This window comes from Myotis nattereri, assembly GCF_964212035.1.
Source record: "Myotis nattereri genome assembly, chromosome: 16".
NCBI lineage: Eukaryota > Metazoa > Chordata > Mammalia > Chiroptera > Vespertilionidae > Myotis > Myotis nattereri.
Genome location: NC_138091.1, coordinates 4013266 through 4028916, shown reverse-complemented (window position 1 = coordinate 4028916; position 15651 = coordinate 4013266). Strand labels below are relative to the sequence as shown.

At 59.4% G+C, this 15651-nt stretch overlaps 1 protein-coding gene across 1 annotated transcript in view; it reads right to left on the bottom strand.

Annotated features, from left to right (window-relative positions):
* SLC5A10 (solute carrier family 5 member 10) overlaps window positions 1–15651 on the bottom strand; it is a 76692-nt gene that overhangs the window by 353 nt on the left and 60688 nt on the right. Inside the window, exons 10-14 of the mRNA XM_081108816.1 lie at window positions 6146–6253; window positions 3921–4071; window positions 647–815; window positions 312–527; window positions 35–92 (exon numbers count right to left, since the gene is read on the bottom strand). Of these exons, the coding sequence (XP_080964942.1) occupies window positions 35–92; window positions 312–527; window positions 647–815; window positions 3921–4071; window positions 6146–6253 (702 nt within the window). The remainder of the gene's footprint in view (window positions 1–34; window positions 93–311; window positions 528–646; window positions 816–3920; window positions 4072–6145; window positions 6254–15651) is intronic.

The window sequence follows — 15651 nt, the reverse complement described above, 5'->3', positions numbered from 1 at the left end:
GGTGTGAGAGGGATGCCCAGGGTCACGTGCGTACCTGTTTTGGCTCCTGGGGGCAGGTCCCTCCCTAGAGTCCACCAGGTAAGGTTCTGGATCTGCAGGGAATGGGAGGGAGAGGGTGGCAGGACGGGGAGGGGTGCGGGCTTGGAGGTGGACCCAGACAGGATCAGGGGTCAGTGACAAAAGAGGGCAGCTGAGTTCAAAAAGGGCTAGGGGCCAGGGCTAGGTCAAGAGCTAGAAAATTCTTGAGTCAGAGAATTGGAACCTGAGTCAGAAGTTGGTAAGGGTCAGAGACCGGGGTCAGGCAGGCTTACCTGAGCCCCTGTGGGTGGGGGCGTCAGCAGGCTTCCGACCACCACCACGGCCCCGCTGAGTGCGAAGAGGGCAATGGCAAAGTGCAGGTAGTGGATGCTGCCCAGGACAGCAGGCCGAGTGTCCACGGCGCCACAGGGCAGGGCGGGGTGCAGGAACTCCAGGACCAGCCTCGTGGCGCCCACCGCCAGCCCGACCATCAGGCCCCAGAAGGCCCCCTGGGGGAGGCAGGACAGCTGGGCCACTGGATGAAGGCCCAGGGGACGATCGAGCCCAGCCAGAGGGGAACGAGGAGCCGGCCCAGGCCTGTCCCCGCCCAGCTCCCCTCCACACCCACCTGCTCGTTGGCTCGCTGCCAGAAGACGCCCAGGATGAAGACGGCGGTCACCGGGGGGGCCAGAGAGCTGGTCACCGACTGCATGTAGATGAAGAGCTGCCCGCTGTTGGCACCCTGCAGGACCGGGATCCAGGCCACGCTCACGCCGATCAGCACCACGATGACCAGCCTGTGGCGGCAGCGGCATCATCAGGAGCCCTTCCCCCCCCCTCCCCTCCCCGGCTGCCCACTCCAAACCCTCCCAAACCTGCCCCAGCTGAGGAGCCGCCCCCCCCACCCGCACCAGCTCCCATCCACGCGTGGCCCCTGCACGCAGCCACGCTTCACCTGTTCATTCCACAAGCTCTTCAACAAGAGCTCCCTGGAGCACAGGGGCCTGTGCTAGGAGCCCCCGCCCCCGGAGTGAGGGGGCGCTGTGCGAGGAGCCCCCACCCCCGGAGTGAGGGGGCGCTGTGCGAGGAGCCCCCACCCCCGGAGTGAGGGGGCGCTGTGCGAGGAGCCCCCGCCCCCGGAGTGAGGGGGCGCTGTGCTAGGAACCCAGACTCTATAATGAGTGGGCCCTGGTCACTGCCCTGATCAGAATTGAGCAAAAAAGCAGATGAGCCTGTCACCCTGTCACCCGTGCTAAGGGCTGGGCTCAAGGAGCCCAGAGGAAGCATCAATCCAGGAGGGCTTCCAGGAAGAGGAGCCTGGAGCCTGAAGGGCGTGCAGCTCAGCTAAAGGGTCAGAAGTCGTTCCATCTACTCCTCCCTGGCTGAGCACCCTGTGTCAGCTGAGTGCCCCTCACCCCTAACCGGAGGAGGTGGAGGTCAGGGGGTGGATGAGACCTCCTGGAGCCTGCACAGCAGGGTGACCGTGGCTCTGTGTGAGCTGGGGTGGGTCCGCCTGCCTGCCTGCCTCCCTTTCCCTTCCTAGGCCTCAGGGGGAGGCGGAGGGGGAAGAAGGAGGTGCCACCTCCATGAAGGCTAATTAACCCTCAGCCTGGCAGGCACGGGCCCTGCCCTCTTCAAGTTGCAGGCAGGCTCCAGGGACACCCCCCCCACACACACACACACACACACACAGGTTCCCGAAGCCCAACAGCAGCCTCAGCACCTGCCCAGCTCAGCCTGGAGGGGCCCTGCCTTCTTGCTGCCTCTGGGGTTTCTTCTTATTATTATTATTACTATTTTTTATTGAGAGGAAGGGAGACACAAACAGACATTGGGGATTGAGCACAGCCTGGGTGTGCGCCCTGCTGCCCCTTGTCTTCCCTTCTCTGTCATTTGCAGACAGTGCCGAGGCCTCCCTTGTACGCTGCCTGGATCTGGGCAGTCTAGGGATCCTGTGAGATCCAGAGCTCCCCCCCCCCCGACATGAGGGGCTCCCCTAAACTAGGCTGCAACCCAGGTGCACGCAGGGGCAGTCATCCTGTCAGGAGTGTGTGGTGGGGGAAGCATCAACGCCCCCCCCCCCTTTGGGCGCATAGGATGACGCTCAACCAGCTGAGCCACACTGGCCAGGGCTAGGGTTTCTTCTGATTCAGCCACCACCCAGCTGCCAGGAGGACCCCAAGGCCAGAGTCTTTCCTTCTGCCTGGAATACCCTTCTCACCTCCCCAGCAGCCCCCCATCTTCCAAGGCCCAGCTCAAGGCCTTCCTCATCCAGGAAGCCCCCCCCCCACCCCTCCCCCCCCCCACACACTGCTGACAAGATGACCCCCTGTGTGCGCCTGGGCTGCAGCGTAGTTTAGGGGAGCCCCTCAGGTCTGGGGGCGAGGAGCTCTGGATCTCCCAGGATCCCTAGACTGCCCTGACCCAGGCAGCGTAGCAGGGAGGCCTCGGCACTGTCTGCAATTAACAGAGAAGGGAAGACAAGGGAGAGCCGGGGAGGGAAACACGGGCGAAGGCTGGGGCCTGGGCCTGGGGCTGGCGACGGTCAGGGTCCTAGAGGGAGAGCAGTCCCAGCCCCCGGCCTGTGACACCTCCTCTGGCCACCAGCATGCCCTGCCGCCCGCCCACGTGGCCTCCTCCCCAGGCTCCTGGGAGTGCTCAGGGGCCGGAGGGACGGCTCGGGCTGAGCGCAGGCCTTCCCTGTAGAATTCCCATTCCTCCTGGAATTGAGGCGCCGCAGATCCCAGACCCCACAAGGTAGGGCACAGCTTGAACGTGCTGCTTGAGACAAGAGGAGGCTGGAGGTGTGGGCAGAGCTGAGCCCTGGCCCTGGGCCCTTTCCACGCCACCAAACTGGCTGCTGAGGGAGCTGAGACCTGGAGAGGGCGCGACCTGCCCCACAGCCCAGCGCCAGGAGGGCGGGGAGGGGCGAGGGGAGAGGGTGGAGGGCAGGAGCGCTGACAGCAGCATCTGCAGCAGGAGGGCGAGGCTCCTTGTTTGGAGGCTCTGCGCCTGCCGATGAGCTCACGCTGCCTGCTGCCCGGCGTGTCCCAGCAGGGCCCTTCCCACAGGAGCCAGCTGCTTGGCATCACCGGCACCGCTGCCTGCAGCCCTGGGGGACCCCACCCTGCCGATGGGCACCACGGCAGAGGGTGCGGGGTCGGCCACACTAAGCACCGGAAGGCTGGGCCCTCCCCCAGCAGGCAGGAGCCGTGTGGCTCAGTGGGAGAGAGGAGGGGCCTGGGAGAGGGCGAAACAGTCGGACACGCGCACCCGGAGGCCAAGTGCTCATGCACGGCTGACTTCACCCGGGAACAGCCCTGCCCGCCTCGGGGTGGGGGTGTGACAGACGGGCTGTGACAGAGCCTGGCAGGTCCCTGGTGGGAGGTGTTGAGGGGAGAGGGGCCCGTTCCTGATCAGTGTATCAGGGAGGGCTGAGGAGGGGACTCTTGGGGTGAGTCACTGGGTAACGGACAGCAGGCTTGGAGGAATGGGCAGAGTGCCGTGGGGCCAGGGCACAGGGGCGGAGGGGCAGCTGCGGCCTGAGCGTGGTCGTTCCCGAGCCCGGCTGGGGCTCTCTTTGGAGCAGTGGGGTCAGCAGCAGGCTAGAGGCTCAGATTTGGGGCGACGGAAGGATCTCTGGGCCGACTTGGGGAGGGTGCCCCTCAGAGATGTTGCCGAGGGCAGGGGTGGACCCCGGAGGAGGCTGGGACTGTGAAGGGGCAGGAGACAGTGGGAGGTGGGGTGGACAGGATTTCCTGGCCTCTCCTTCCTGGCAGCCTCCTTTTTCCAACGGACAAGCTCCTATTCATCCCGTAAAGCCCGCTCTGGCGGGCCTCACGGGCTGGGCGCTGGCTGGGGCCCACTTCTCCGCCCGCCCGTGCCAGCACCCGCCGCCGTACCGTCCCACCAGCAGCAGCTCCCGCTCGCCAGCCCGCGGCCGCAGCCGCCTCCAGATGTCCATGGTGAAGAGCGTGCTGCTGCTGTTGAAGATGGAGGTCAGTGACGACATGAGCGCGGCCATCATCACGGCGATCATCAGGCCCCGCAGACCTGGGGTCAGAGACGCTGCTGGCCGCCTGCCTCCCCGCGCGGCCCCTCCCGCCGTGGCCCCGGTGTGAGGCCCTCCTCAGGCCCTGCCAGCGGGCCGGGCCGCGCTGGAGGTGGGGGGCGAAGCCCGAGGAGGGGGCCGGAGGCGGAGGACAAACACAGGACTGAACTCCGCACCGCCCCTCCTGGTGCGGTCAGCGGCCCTCGCGTCTATGGGGAGTTCCCGTGACGGAGGCTGAGTACCCCGTCTGACAGATGAGACAGTGAGAGTTCAGAGAGGGAAGATGGAGCCCAGGGCCCACCGCCGGCCAGACGCAGAACTCGGGGTGGGGATGGGGTGGGGCGGGGGGTGAGGGAGGTCTGGTGGGCAGGGGCAGCGGCTCAGCCCTGGCCTCCTATGTGTGGCAGGCCCAGGGGAGTCCCTTCCTTGTTGGCTCTGGAAGAGATGTGGTTCCCATGGGAACAGAAAAGACCACCTGCTGGTTGGCTGAAATGAGCGAGGGCCTGGAGGTGGGCCAGGCCCTGTGTGCAAAGCCTCCCAGGAGTCCGGGCTGGAGCGGGCTGAGGGGGTCACGTCCGCGCTGGGTCCTGGTGCACGTCTGTCTCCCAGGCGTTTATGCTTCCCCGTCTAGTGCCTAAGCATCGCCCCCCTCCGCCCCCCCCCCCCCCCCCCCGCCACCACTCCCACAGGCCCTGCCTGCCCTCCGCCCGGCCTGAGGGGGGCCCGGCCGCAAGGTGCCATTCGCTGCCTGGCCCAGGTTCTGCATCCGAGCAGAGGTGTGACTCGGGCGCCCATGGTCTTTGCTGTCTATGTGTCAGTCTGACTGGGACGGGGCCGAAAGGAAAGTGCGTTCAAGGAAGTGTTTTCCCCAAAACACTTCTCCGCCTTCCTTTTCTTGCTCAGAGAGGTGGGCGAACTCAGGGCTGACCCCACCCATTCCAGACAGGGAGCTCAGGCCTGAGGGGTGTGGCCCAGTCACAGCAGCCCCGGAACAGGAGGAGGCAGGCCCGAGGGGAACCCACGCAGCCAGGACAAGCACCAGGCAGTCCCGCGTTAGGGTTTAATCCCAGCAGCAACACTCAGGGTGGGTAGGTGTCATCATCTCCAATTTACAAACGAGGACACGGAAGCTCGGAGCGGGGATGTGACATGCCCCACATATCGCAGCCAACCGTGGCAGAGCCAAGATCTGATCCCGCTCCGAGTGCTAACCTCCCTGGGCCCGGGCTCCCTGGGGAGGGGAGGGGAGGGCAGGCCAGGCCAGGCCGCCTCCGCAGCGGAGGCCCAGGGAGGGAGGTGCAGACTAGAGGTCTGAGGACCGGGCAGCAGCGGGTCTCAGAAAGGGGTCTCCCTTTTGCTTAGGCGGAGCCCCCCACCTGCAGTGGCCTTGGTGCACCCTTCCTGCGACGGGGACCTCATCACCCAGGTCCCGCTGGCAGGACCTCTGCTGCCACGAGAAATGCGCAAAAGGCCTAAGCCCGTCCCCTAGGCTTACCCGTTGGCCCACAGGGTCTCGGGGGAGGCAGAGGTGAAGGTTCACGGGGCCTTGATCACATGATCCTGGCAGAGCCAGCAGCGGGCTTGATAGAAACACTCACATGCCACGTGAGTAACCTGCCTCTTCATCTCAGGGATCGTGTTAGTATCATCCCCATTTTAGAGATGGGCACACTGAGACCCAGAGAGGGTAAGTGACTTGGCCAAGGTCACGTGGCAGGTGAGCTGCAAAGCGAGGTCTGAACCTGGATAAGAGCTTGTCCTGTCACTTGAGAAATGGGGCCACTTTCTCTTTCAGGCCCACTGGGTGCCAAACGCTTTTGCAAACTGCTTCTCTCCTTAAAGGCTGTGAGGCAGAGCTATTAGCTGCGTGACAGATATGGAAACCGAGGCACGGGGTTGGAGGAGTGCTTGGCCAAGGCCACAGGGAGGCTGAGACACAAACCCCGGTCTGCCTGTACTTTCCTCTCTTCCCCGATGAGCAGAGCATCCTACCTGGATGTCACACACCATCACGTGGGATCCAGAATGGCCCCCACAGCTCCCTCATTGCCCCCCCCAGACCCCCCAGAACCTCACCGATGGGCATCAATTCCATGACCAGCTTGGGGTAGGCGATGTTGGAGCAGCCAATCTCGGCCCCGCAGGCCCGCAGGCACTCGGACGGCATCACACAGCCCACGTCATCTGTGTGAGAGATGCCCAGAGTTCCACACTGTCCCCTCTGCCCCTTCAGACAGACAGGAGCACTGGGTGAGCTGCCTCCAGGAGCTCCCGAGGACTCTCACTATACCATGCGCACCCGTCACCCCTCCCAGACATCTCCGGGGGCTCATCTGGACTCCTGGCCCTCGGCCCTCAGGGCTCCTCTCCTTCCTTGTCCCCTCTGACCGGTGCCAGCAGCTGGTCTTCCTGCCCTTTCTCCGCCAGCCTCCCTCTCAGCTGTGGCCTCTTGGGCCCTCGGGCTGAAGTGGCTCTCCCAGGCCTTCCCAGAGGATGGGCGCCTGCACCTGAAATAAACCTCTCTGCTCTCCTGCCCCTCTCCTCTCCCACGTCTCTTTTCCTTCCTGATGCCTGACGGGGGCATGTTTGTATCTCGCCTCTTCCCCACGGTGGGGGGTGTGGTGATGCTGGGGACCTGGACCTGCTATGGCAGCCCCCTCAGCAGCTGGGACAGGCACACAGCTCCCCTGGTCAGTGAAGGAGGAATCAGTGAATGTCCTGGCCTCAGCCCAGACCTGGAACAAACCCTAAATCCAGGCCTCCCTAGCAAGCCGCGGAGCAGAACCGCCTGGGGCAGGAACCTCAGCACTGCGGGCGCCTGCGGGAGGCCCTGGGAGCCTGGCTCTGGCTCTTTTGCGGTTCCCAGGGGCCCTGCTCCTCCCCGCCCACAGCAGCGGGGGGTCCCTCTCTGCCAGCTCACAGTGTAGGTGACAAGTAGCACCAATCTCGTGCTCACCCGTTCCTCCAGGAAATGCTTTTTTAAAATATGTTTTATTGATTGTTTTAGAAAGAGAGGAAGGGAGAGGGATAGAGAGATAGAAACATCAATGAGAGAGAAACATCATCAATCGGCTGCCTCCTGCATGCCCCCTACTGGCTCTGTCTGCCCCAAGCCTACTGCTTGCTCTGCCGGGATCATGCAATCCGGGCATGTGCCCTGACCAGGAATCGAACCAGTGACCTCCTGGTTCATGCGTCGACGACCAACCACTGAGCCGCACCGGCCAGGCAAAAACACGTTTTAAAACACCTTTGGCTCCGCTCCCTGGGGTCTCAGCAGAGGCCACGGAGTGCGGAGCAGAGGAGCCGATGACAGGAAAGTTAGAACAAAAGCCACAAGGGGACCAGAGGGAGGGAGGGAGCTGCAGGGCCACGGAGGCCTCTGTGGGGGGAGCCGGCGTGGTCAAGTCCCCAAGAGCAGCGTCGATGTTTCCAGGCAGACTCGGCACTCGGCACTCGGCACTGGGCACTTGGGGGGTTAAGCACTGCCCCCTCCACATGCCCCTTCTGAAAAGTCCCTCCTTAGATGCCCAACTGCAGGGGCAGGGTGTGGCCTCAGCTCTCTTCCTCTCCGTCCCCCCACTATCCTACATCCCAGCCCAGTCCAGCCGCCGGAGCCCCAGGTCCAGGACACCTGCCCCCTGTCATCTCCCAGGCCCGACCACGCAGTGTCTAATCAGATTTGTCCCTCTGCCCCCTCCCCTCCCCCCAGCCCCAGCCCCATGGCTTCTCCTGCCATCGAGCCTGCTCTCCACCACCAGCTCCTCACTGCCTCCCTCCCATTCTCTCCATCCTTTCAGAATCTCAGCTCTGCGCTTCCCACTCACTTCTCTGGACGCCTCCCCACCCCAGCGCTGAGCCGCGGCTTCCTGGGGAAAGCCCTTTGCACAGCATTCGAGCCTCGGTCCCAGGCCCTCCCTGACCTGTTTGCATTTTCACACACACCCAGCATTTCGGCTCCTCCAAGCTTGTGCTGACTCTCCTCTCGTGCCCCATCCCTACCCTTGTTTACCGCCTGCACGGCCCATTGCAAACAGCCTGTCCTCTGAGGCTTCCCGACTCCCTCCCACTCTCCCCGGGGCAGAGGAGGCCTAAGGGCTCCTAGGCCAAGGGTTGAACCACAATTGTCTGCTTGCATTTTTACCTTCCTACCAGCCTGGGAGCTCCCCGAGGGTGCACAATGGGTCTGAATCATTTCTCAGTCCCAGGCTCAGGGCTGGGCCCCTAAGAGACATCTTTGAACATTTGTGAATGAATGAGTGAACAAGCGAGTGAGGAAGGAGGAAAGGCACAGGAGGAAAGAAAGAGGAGAAAGGACCCAGAAAGATCCAGGGAGGAGCTCAGGCACCGTTTGACCCAGCTCCCTACCCTACCACCTCCACCCCCACCAGCTGTGCCGATGAGAGAACTCGGGACCCAAAGGGGCTTGCCCGGGACACGCAATCAGACCCAGGACAGAGCCAGGGCCTGGCAGGACTCTGGGCCTCTTGGGTCCAGCATTAGAGGGGAGGTGATGGCCCCTCCTGACAAGTTCTGGGAGGCCTGGCTGGCCCTGGTGCCTGAGGACCGGGCCTCCTGGGAGGGACAGATGAGGAGTCACAGCCCCATAATAGCGCTGAAAGCCTGAGTCAGGAGGTTCTGCTGAGCTATGCAGCCTGCTGCAGGCCGGGCCGGCACCGCCCGCCGGCTGGCTCGCTTCACCGCGCTAGTGTTTGTGCTGAACTCCAAGAGAGAACAACCCCTCCTTTATGACAGCAGCAGAGGTGTCGCCACTTAAACAAAGTCCCCTGAATGTGCCAACTCAGGAGTGTACCTTCCCAAACAATGAGGGCCAGGGCGCGGGCAGGCCTCGGGGTGCGCCGGAGCACCAGCTTCTGTGGACCCAGGACCCTCCCCCCCCACCACCACTGGGCCTCCACAATGCCACCAGCATCCGCATCCAGCCAAGGGCCCACACAGAAGCCCGGAGTTGCCCCTCTCCTGGCCCCCAAGTCCTCCCCCGCCCCTCCCCGCAGCCAATGCCCAGGGCAGCACTGGGCTTAGTGACCAGGGCACCGCACCCCCCCCCCCGCCCGCAGCCAATGCCCAGGGCAGCACTGGGCTTAGTGACCAGGGCACCACACCACCCCCCCCCCCCGCCCGCAGCCAATGCCCAGGGCAGCACTGGGCTTAGTGACCAGGGCACCGCACCCCCCCTCCCCTGCCCACAGCCAATGCCCAGGGCAGCACTGGGCTTAGTGACCAGGGCACCGCACCCCCCCCCCACCCGCAGCCAATGCCCAGGGCAGCACTGGGCTTAGTGACCAGGGCACCGCACACCCCCCCCCCCGCCCGCAGCCAATGCCCAGGGCAGCACTGGGCTTAGTGACCAGGGCACCACCTCGTCGCAGCGCGGTCTCTGAGGGAAGAGCAGAGGGAACTTCCAACACCACCACGGCCCTCTCCTCCTTGCTCACACTTTCTGTGCCTCTCCATCCCGCAGTGGGGCCGGTCACACTCTAACGTGCCTCTCACAGCCTCTGCCCGCTCGCTGCCCCCACTCCACCAATTTCACCCACACTCCGAGCCTCTTGTTTGCTGTTCCCTCTCCGCGGAACACCCTTCCCTCCTTCCTGAGCCAGGGAGCACACCCTTCCCTCCTTCCTGAGCCAGGGAGCACAGACTCACTCCTGAAACCATAAACTCCAATGAGAAAACATGGAGTTAAGCTCCTTTACATCAGTTTTGGCAATAATTTTTTTTATTTGACACCAAAAGCAAAGGTAAAAAAAAACCAAAAAACAAAAAACAGTAAACAACAAATGGGACTACATCAAATTAAAAAGCTTCTGCACAGCAAAGGAAACCATCAACAAAATGAAATGGCAACCTATGGACTGGGAAAAAACATTTGCAAACCAAATAACTGATAAAGGGTTAATATCCAAAATTACATGAAGAACTCATATAACTCAACAGCAAAAAACCCAACAAACCACCAAAAAATCTGATTTAAAAATGAGCAGAGGAACCGAGTAGACATTTTTCCAAAGGGAAAGTACAAGTGGCCAACAGGTGCACGAAAAAGTGCTCAATTCCCTCATCACCAGGGAAATGCAAATCAGAACCACCAAAAGCTACCACCTGTACCTCTGAGGACAGTTATCATCAAAAAAACACAAGATAACATGCCTTGGCAAGGACGTGGACAAAAGGGAACCCATGTGCACTGCTGGTGAGAATGTAAATTGGTGCAGCCACTATGAAAAACAGGGAGGTTCCTAAAAAGATTATAGATAGGACTATCTACACTAATAAAAGAGAAAGATGCAAATTGACTGTACCTTCACGACGCCCACCAGCCAATCAGGAGTGAGTATGCAAATTAACCCAATAAAGATGGCAGGTTAATTTGCATGCACAGGCACTGAGTGGCCGGGGGCAGGGTGGGACACAGGCATTCCACACCGCCCCAGCCTCTCCAGGCTCTGGGCAGTGTGGGAAGGTGGAAAGGCGGTTCTGGCTGGAGCAAAGGCGGTGCCAGCAGCCAGGGGAAGGAAGACCCATTCTTGCAAGAATCTTCATACATAGGGCCTCTAGTTATAAATAATCCAGCAATCCCACTTCTAGTTTACACATCTTTTTTTAAAACATATTTTTATTGATTTCAGAGAGGGAAGGAGGGGGAAAGAGATAGAAACATCAATGATGAGAGAGAATCATTGATCGGCTGCCTCCTGCATGCCCCCCACTGGGGATTGAGCCCGCAACCCGGGCATGTGCCCTTCACTGGAATTGAACTGGGACCCTTCAGTCTGCCGGCTGACACTCTATCCACTGAAGCAAACCAGCTAGGGCTAGTTTATACTCTTTGGGAAATGAAGTCACTCCCTCTAAGAGATATCTGCATTCCCATGTTCATTATTCACAGTAGTCAAGATTGGAGACAACCTAACTGCCCACCAACAGATAAATGGGTAAAGATTATAATATATAATATATACATATATATATAATTTACATATACATGTATACATATATAGCAGCGTATTATTCAGCCATGAGAAAGACAGACATCCTGCCATTTGCAACAACAAGGATGGACCTAGAAGGTGTTAGGCTAAGTGAAATAAGTCAGAGAAAGACAAATACTGTATGATACCACTTATATTCGGAATTTAAAATGCCAAATTTGTAGAAACAGAGATCAGAATGTGGTTACCAGGGGCTAGGGCAGTGATGGCGAACCTTTTGAGCTCGGCGTGTCAGCATTTTGAAAAACCCTAACTTAACTCTGGTGCCGTGTTACATATAGAAATTTTTTGATATTTGCAACCTTAGTAAAACAAAGATTTATATTTTTGATATTTATTTTATATACTTAAATGCCATTTAACAAAGAAAAATCAACCAGAAAAATGAGTTCACGTGTCACCGCTGACACGCGTGTCATAGGTTCGCCATCACTGGGCTAGGGAGTCAGGGGAGAGGGGAGATGTTAGTCACAGGGAATAAACTTCCAGTTATAAAATGAATGAGTTTTAGGGGTCTAATGTACACCATAGTGATTATAGTTAGCTAGAGGCCTGGTGCACGAAACTCATACATGGTGGGGTGTCCCTCAGCCTGGCCTTCACCCTCTCCAATCTGGGACCCCTCAGGGGATGTCCGGCTGCTGGTTTAGGCCCGATCCCTGCGCAATCCGGGACCGCTGGCTCCTAACCACTCGCCTGCCTGCCTGCCTGATTGCCCCCTAACTGCTCCCCTGCTGGCCTGATTGACGCCTAACTGCCCTCCCCTGCCACAACCCACCTCCTCCGCCAGGCCCCGCTTGCACTGTGTGCATGACCATCTTGTGATGGCCCTCTTGTGTCAACGTTAGGGCGTGATGCATGAGAGCATGACGACCACCTAGGCTATTATTAGTACAGATAATATTTTACAGTTGACCCTTGGCCAATATGGATTTGAACATGGATTTGAAATTATAGATGAATTTTTTCAATAAATACTTTAAATGTCTTTTTCTCTTCCTTATGATGTTCTTAATAACCTTTTCTTTTCTCTAGCTTATTTAAGAATAATGCATGCCCGGCTAGTGTGGCTCAGCAGTTGAACATCAATCCAGAAACCAAGAGGTCTCTGGTTCGATTCCCTGTCAGGGCATGTGCCCGGGTTGTGGCTCGATCCCTAGTGTGGGGTGTGCAGGGGGCAGCCGATTGATGATGTTCCTGTCTCATTGATGTTTCTATCTCTCTATCCCTCTCCCTTCCTCTCTTTCTAAAAATCAATAAAAAATATTTAAAAATAACACATATAACCCCATATAACATACAAAATATGTGTTCATTGATTATTTGTTATCAGTAAGGCTTCTGGTCACCAGTAGGCTATTAGTAGTTAAGTTTTGGAGGAATCAAAATTTATACACAGATTTTTTTACTCCACAGAGGGGGGGGGATTCAGTGTCCCTAACCCCCACATTGTTTGAGCCAACTGTATTATATACGGAAAGGCGGAGAGCTGCAGACCAGGAGAAAATATCTGCAGACCACACGCCCGACAAAGGCCTGGTATGGAGACTATATAAAGCGCTCTCAACTCAACAGTGAAACCAAACAATCCAATTAGGAAATGGGTAAAACACATGAACAAACATGTCACTGAGGAATACATACAGATGACAAATAAGCACATGAACATGTGTTCAATGTCATGAGTCATTAAGCCTCAATGATTAAGGAAATGCACGTTAACACCACAGGAAGAGGCTGTTACACGTCTATCGGAAAGGCTAAAAGCAAATCATTGCGGCAACATAACATGTCGCAAGGGCAAGGCCATGAAGTTGAATCACTCATACATTGTTGGGGGGAATGTAAAACATACATAAGTTACTATATATATGAATGTTCAAAGCAGCTTTACTCATAATAGCCCCAAACTGGGAACGCAAATGTCCTTCGACAGATGAAGTGGTTAAATCACTGGTCCATCCACTCCACGGAGTACCAGTCAGTCACAGAAGGAGCAAGCTACCAACCACTCCCAGCGGCGGAAACAGGTCAGTGGCTGCCGGGGGGGCCAGCGCTGCGGGGGCTGTGGCTGAATAGAGGGAGAGTCTAGTGGTGACAGACAGTTCTGCATCTTGATTGTGACAGTGGTTACACAGATCTGCACATGAGCTTGCACACATCTGTGTGTGTGTGTGCATGTGTGTGTACATGTCGGTCCAGGAACCAAGAGGATGCATGCACATGCACGCACACGTGCGCACACACGCACATACACACGAGCACATCGCACCATCACCTTCCCTGCTGTGATGTCATTGTAGATAGCTGTGCAGGATGGTACCAATGGGGAATGGGGAAGGCTACCATGCAAGTTCTCTGGGTTTTTTGTTTGTTTGTTTTTTATTTTATTTTTAAAATATACTTTTATTGATTTCAGAGAAGAGGGGAGAGGGAAAGAGAGATAGAAACATTAGTGATGAGAGAGAATCATGGTCGGCTGGGGATCAAGCCAGCATGTGTCCCAGGGGTGGGCAAACTTTTTGACTCGAGGGCCACAATGGGTTCTTAAACTGGACCGGAGGGCCGGAACAAAAGCATGGATGGAGTGTTTGTGTGAACTAATATAGATTCAAAGTAAACATCATTACATAAAAGGGTACGGTCTTTTTTTTTTTAGTTTTATTCATTTCAAATGGGCTGGATCCAGCTGCGGGCCGTAGTTTGCCCACGGCTGAATTGTGTCCTGACCCGGAATCAAACCGTAACCTCCTGGTTCAACCACTGAGCCGCGCTGTTTGTTTTTTAAACAGCTTCCTGTGAATGTCACTATGGGCAGGTAACTGCAGAAGTTGGAGGCTAGCGGCCTTCCTGCCCTGACAGCTAGGACTCCCTGTGAGCCCAGGGCCTTTGTGCTGGGCTATGAACAAAGGGGGGACTGGGGCCCAGAGAGAGTCATGTTCTGGGTCCCCAGTGGCAGAGGCTTGGCCCAGGCGTCAGAACCCCCAGGGCAGCATGTCCACGGGCTCCTGGGGAGGAGGGTGCAGGTGTGTGCTCGCGTACCTGGGAGGAGCAGGGGCACCTGTGGACTGTGCTCAGGGAGGCAGGGACCTGGTCCTGGGGCTACTGTGTTCAGACAACGTGATCCCCACCCCCCCCACCCCTGGCCCACCACCCCTGGCCCACCGCCCCAGGCCAGGGAGGAGTGACGGGGACCACGGGGAGAAAGAAAGCAGTCATGCTCAGGGCAGTGGGCTGAGGGGAGGCCTGACAGGCGAGGAGGGTGGTGAGGGTCTCAGGGAGCAGGTTCCAGCCCTCAGCCACCCAGAGAAGTGTCCTCCGGGTCCCAACCGCAGCCAGAGCACCGAGCCAGGGCAAGCGGTGGGGGTTGGGGGACAGGAGGAAGGCTGGGCCAGGTGCCTGGCTGACTGGCCTGGCACAAAAATGGGGCGTGGGCTGTTTGGCCAGGTTTAATGGGCTTTGTTGTCCTTGCCCTGGCAGCCTGCTTTCAGATGTGGTCCCCACACCTCCCATAACCAGGGTCCCAAGCCCCAGGGACGCGGTGCATTGCTGGGCTGACCCCAGCCCACAGCAGCCCTTTCCAGCTCCCCGCCTTCGGTAAGGCCTGCTCCTCACGCAGGACCAGTCCTGGGGCAGGGCCCCCTCCCCGCAGGGAGCAGGGCTCCTCAGCTGCTTGTCCACACCGAGCTCTGGGAAGGCTCCTAAGGTTGGTGCCTTGGGCTTCCCAGCCTAGTACCCCACCTCTACTTCCACAGCTGGCCCGCCATGCACTTCCCCTCCCACCTGGGCAGCAGCAGAGGTGGGGCTGGACCAGGGGTGCCCACAGGCCTGCGGGCGGGCTGCCCAGGCTGTCCACTTGCTGTGTGACCACAGGAAGAACACTGTCCCTCTCTGGGCCGCATGCCATGTTCCAGGAACTCTTGGACTTGCTCCCTGAGCTTCTCCCAATTCGGGAGCCCACGCCTGGGCAGCGGAGGGGGCGGGTCTGTGCTGTCGGCGGTGTGAACGAGTTCCGGCCCCGCCCCCGGGCCGCACGTGACCTCAGGTGGTGGCGGGGTGGGCGGGGTGGCACTTAGTCACCCGCCTGCCGCCGCCGGTGCGCACCGCTCCGCTCCGCCCTCCCGGCTTCCTCGCCGGCTGCGCGACGCGCCGAGGTCTCCCGGTAAGCGCGGTCCGGCCCGCACCCCGGGTCCCGGCCCCTTCCTCCCGAGCGGACGCCCAGCCTGCCGGCCGCGCCGCCCCCGGCCTCCTCCGGGCAGGCCCCTCGGGTTGCCCGTGCGGCGCGCGGGGTTCCGAGACCCCTGCCTTCCCGGAAGCCCTGCGAGCGCGGCGGCTCCGACCTGAACCAGCGCCGTCGGGTTTCAGGCTCCCGCCCCCGCCCGGGAGACTTTGGGGAAGTTCCCCCGAAGTAGCCGAGGACTTCAGGCGGCGCCAGGAACCGGGAACCCCGTCCCGGCAGATTCGGGACCGGCCCTGCGCGCCCCGCCCTCACCCTCCCTGCCCCCCGGCCGCCCGCCCCGCTGACGGGCGCTCCCCGCTCTCTCCGCAGGCGCCTATGGGCAGAGGAGC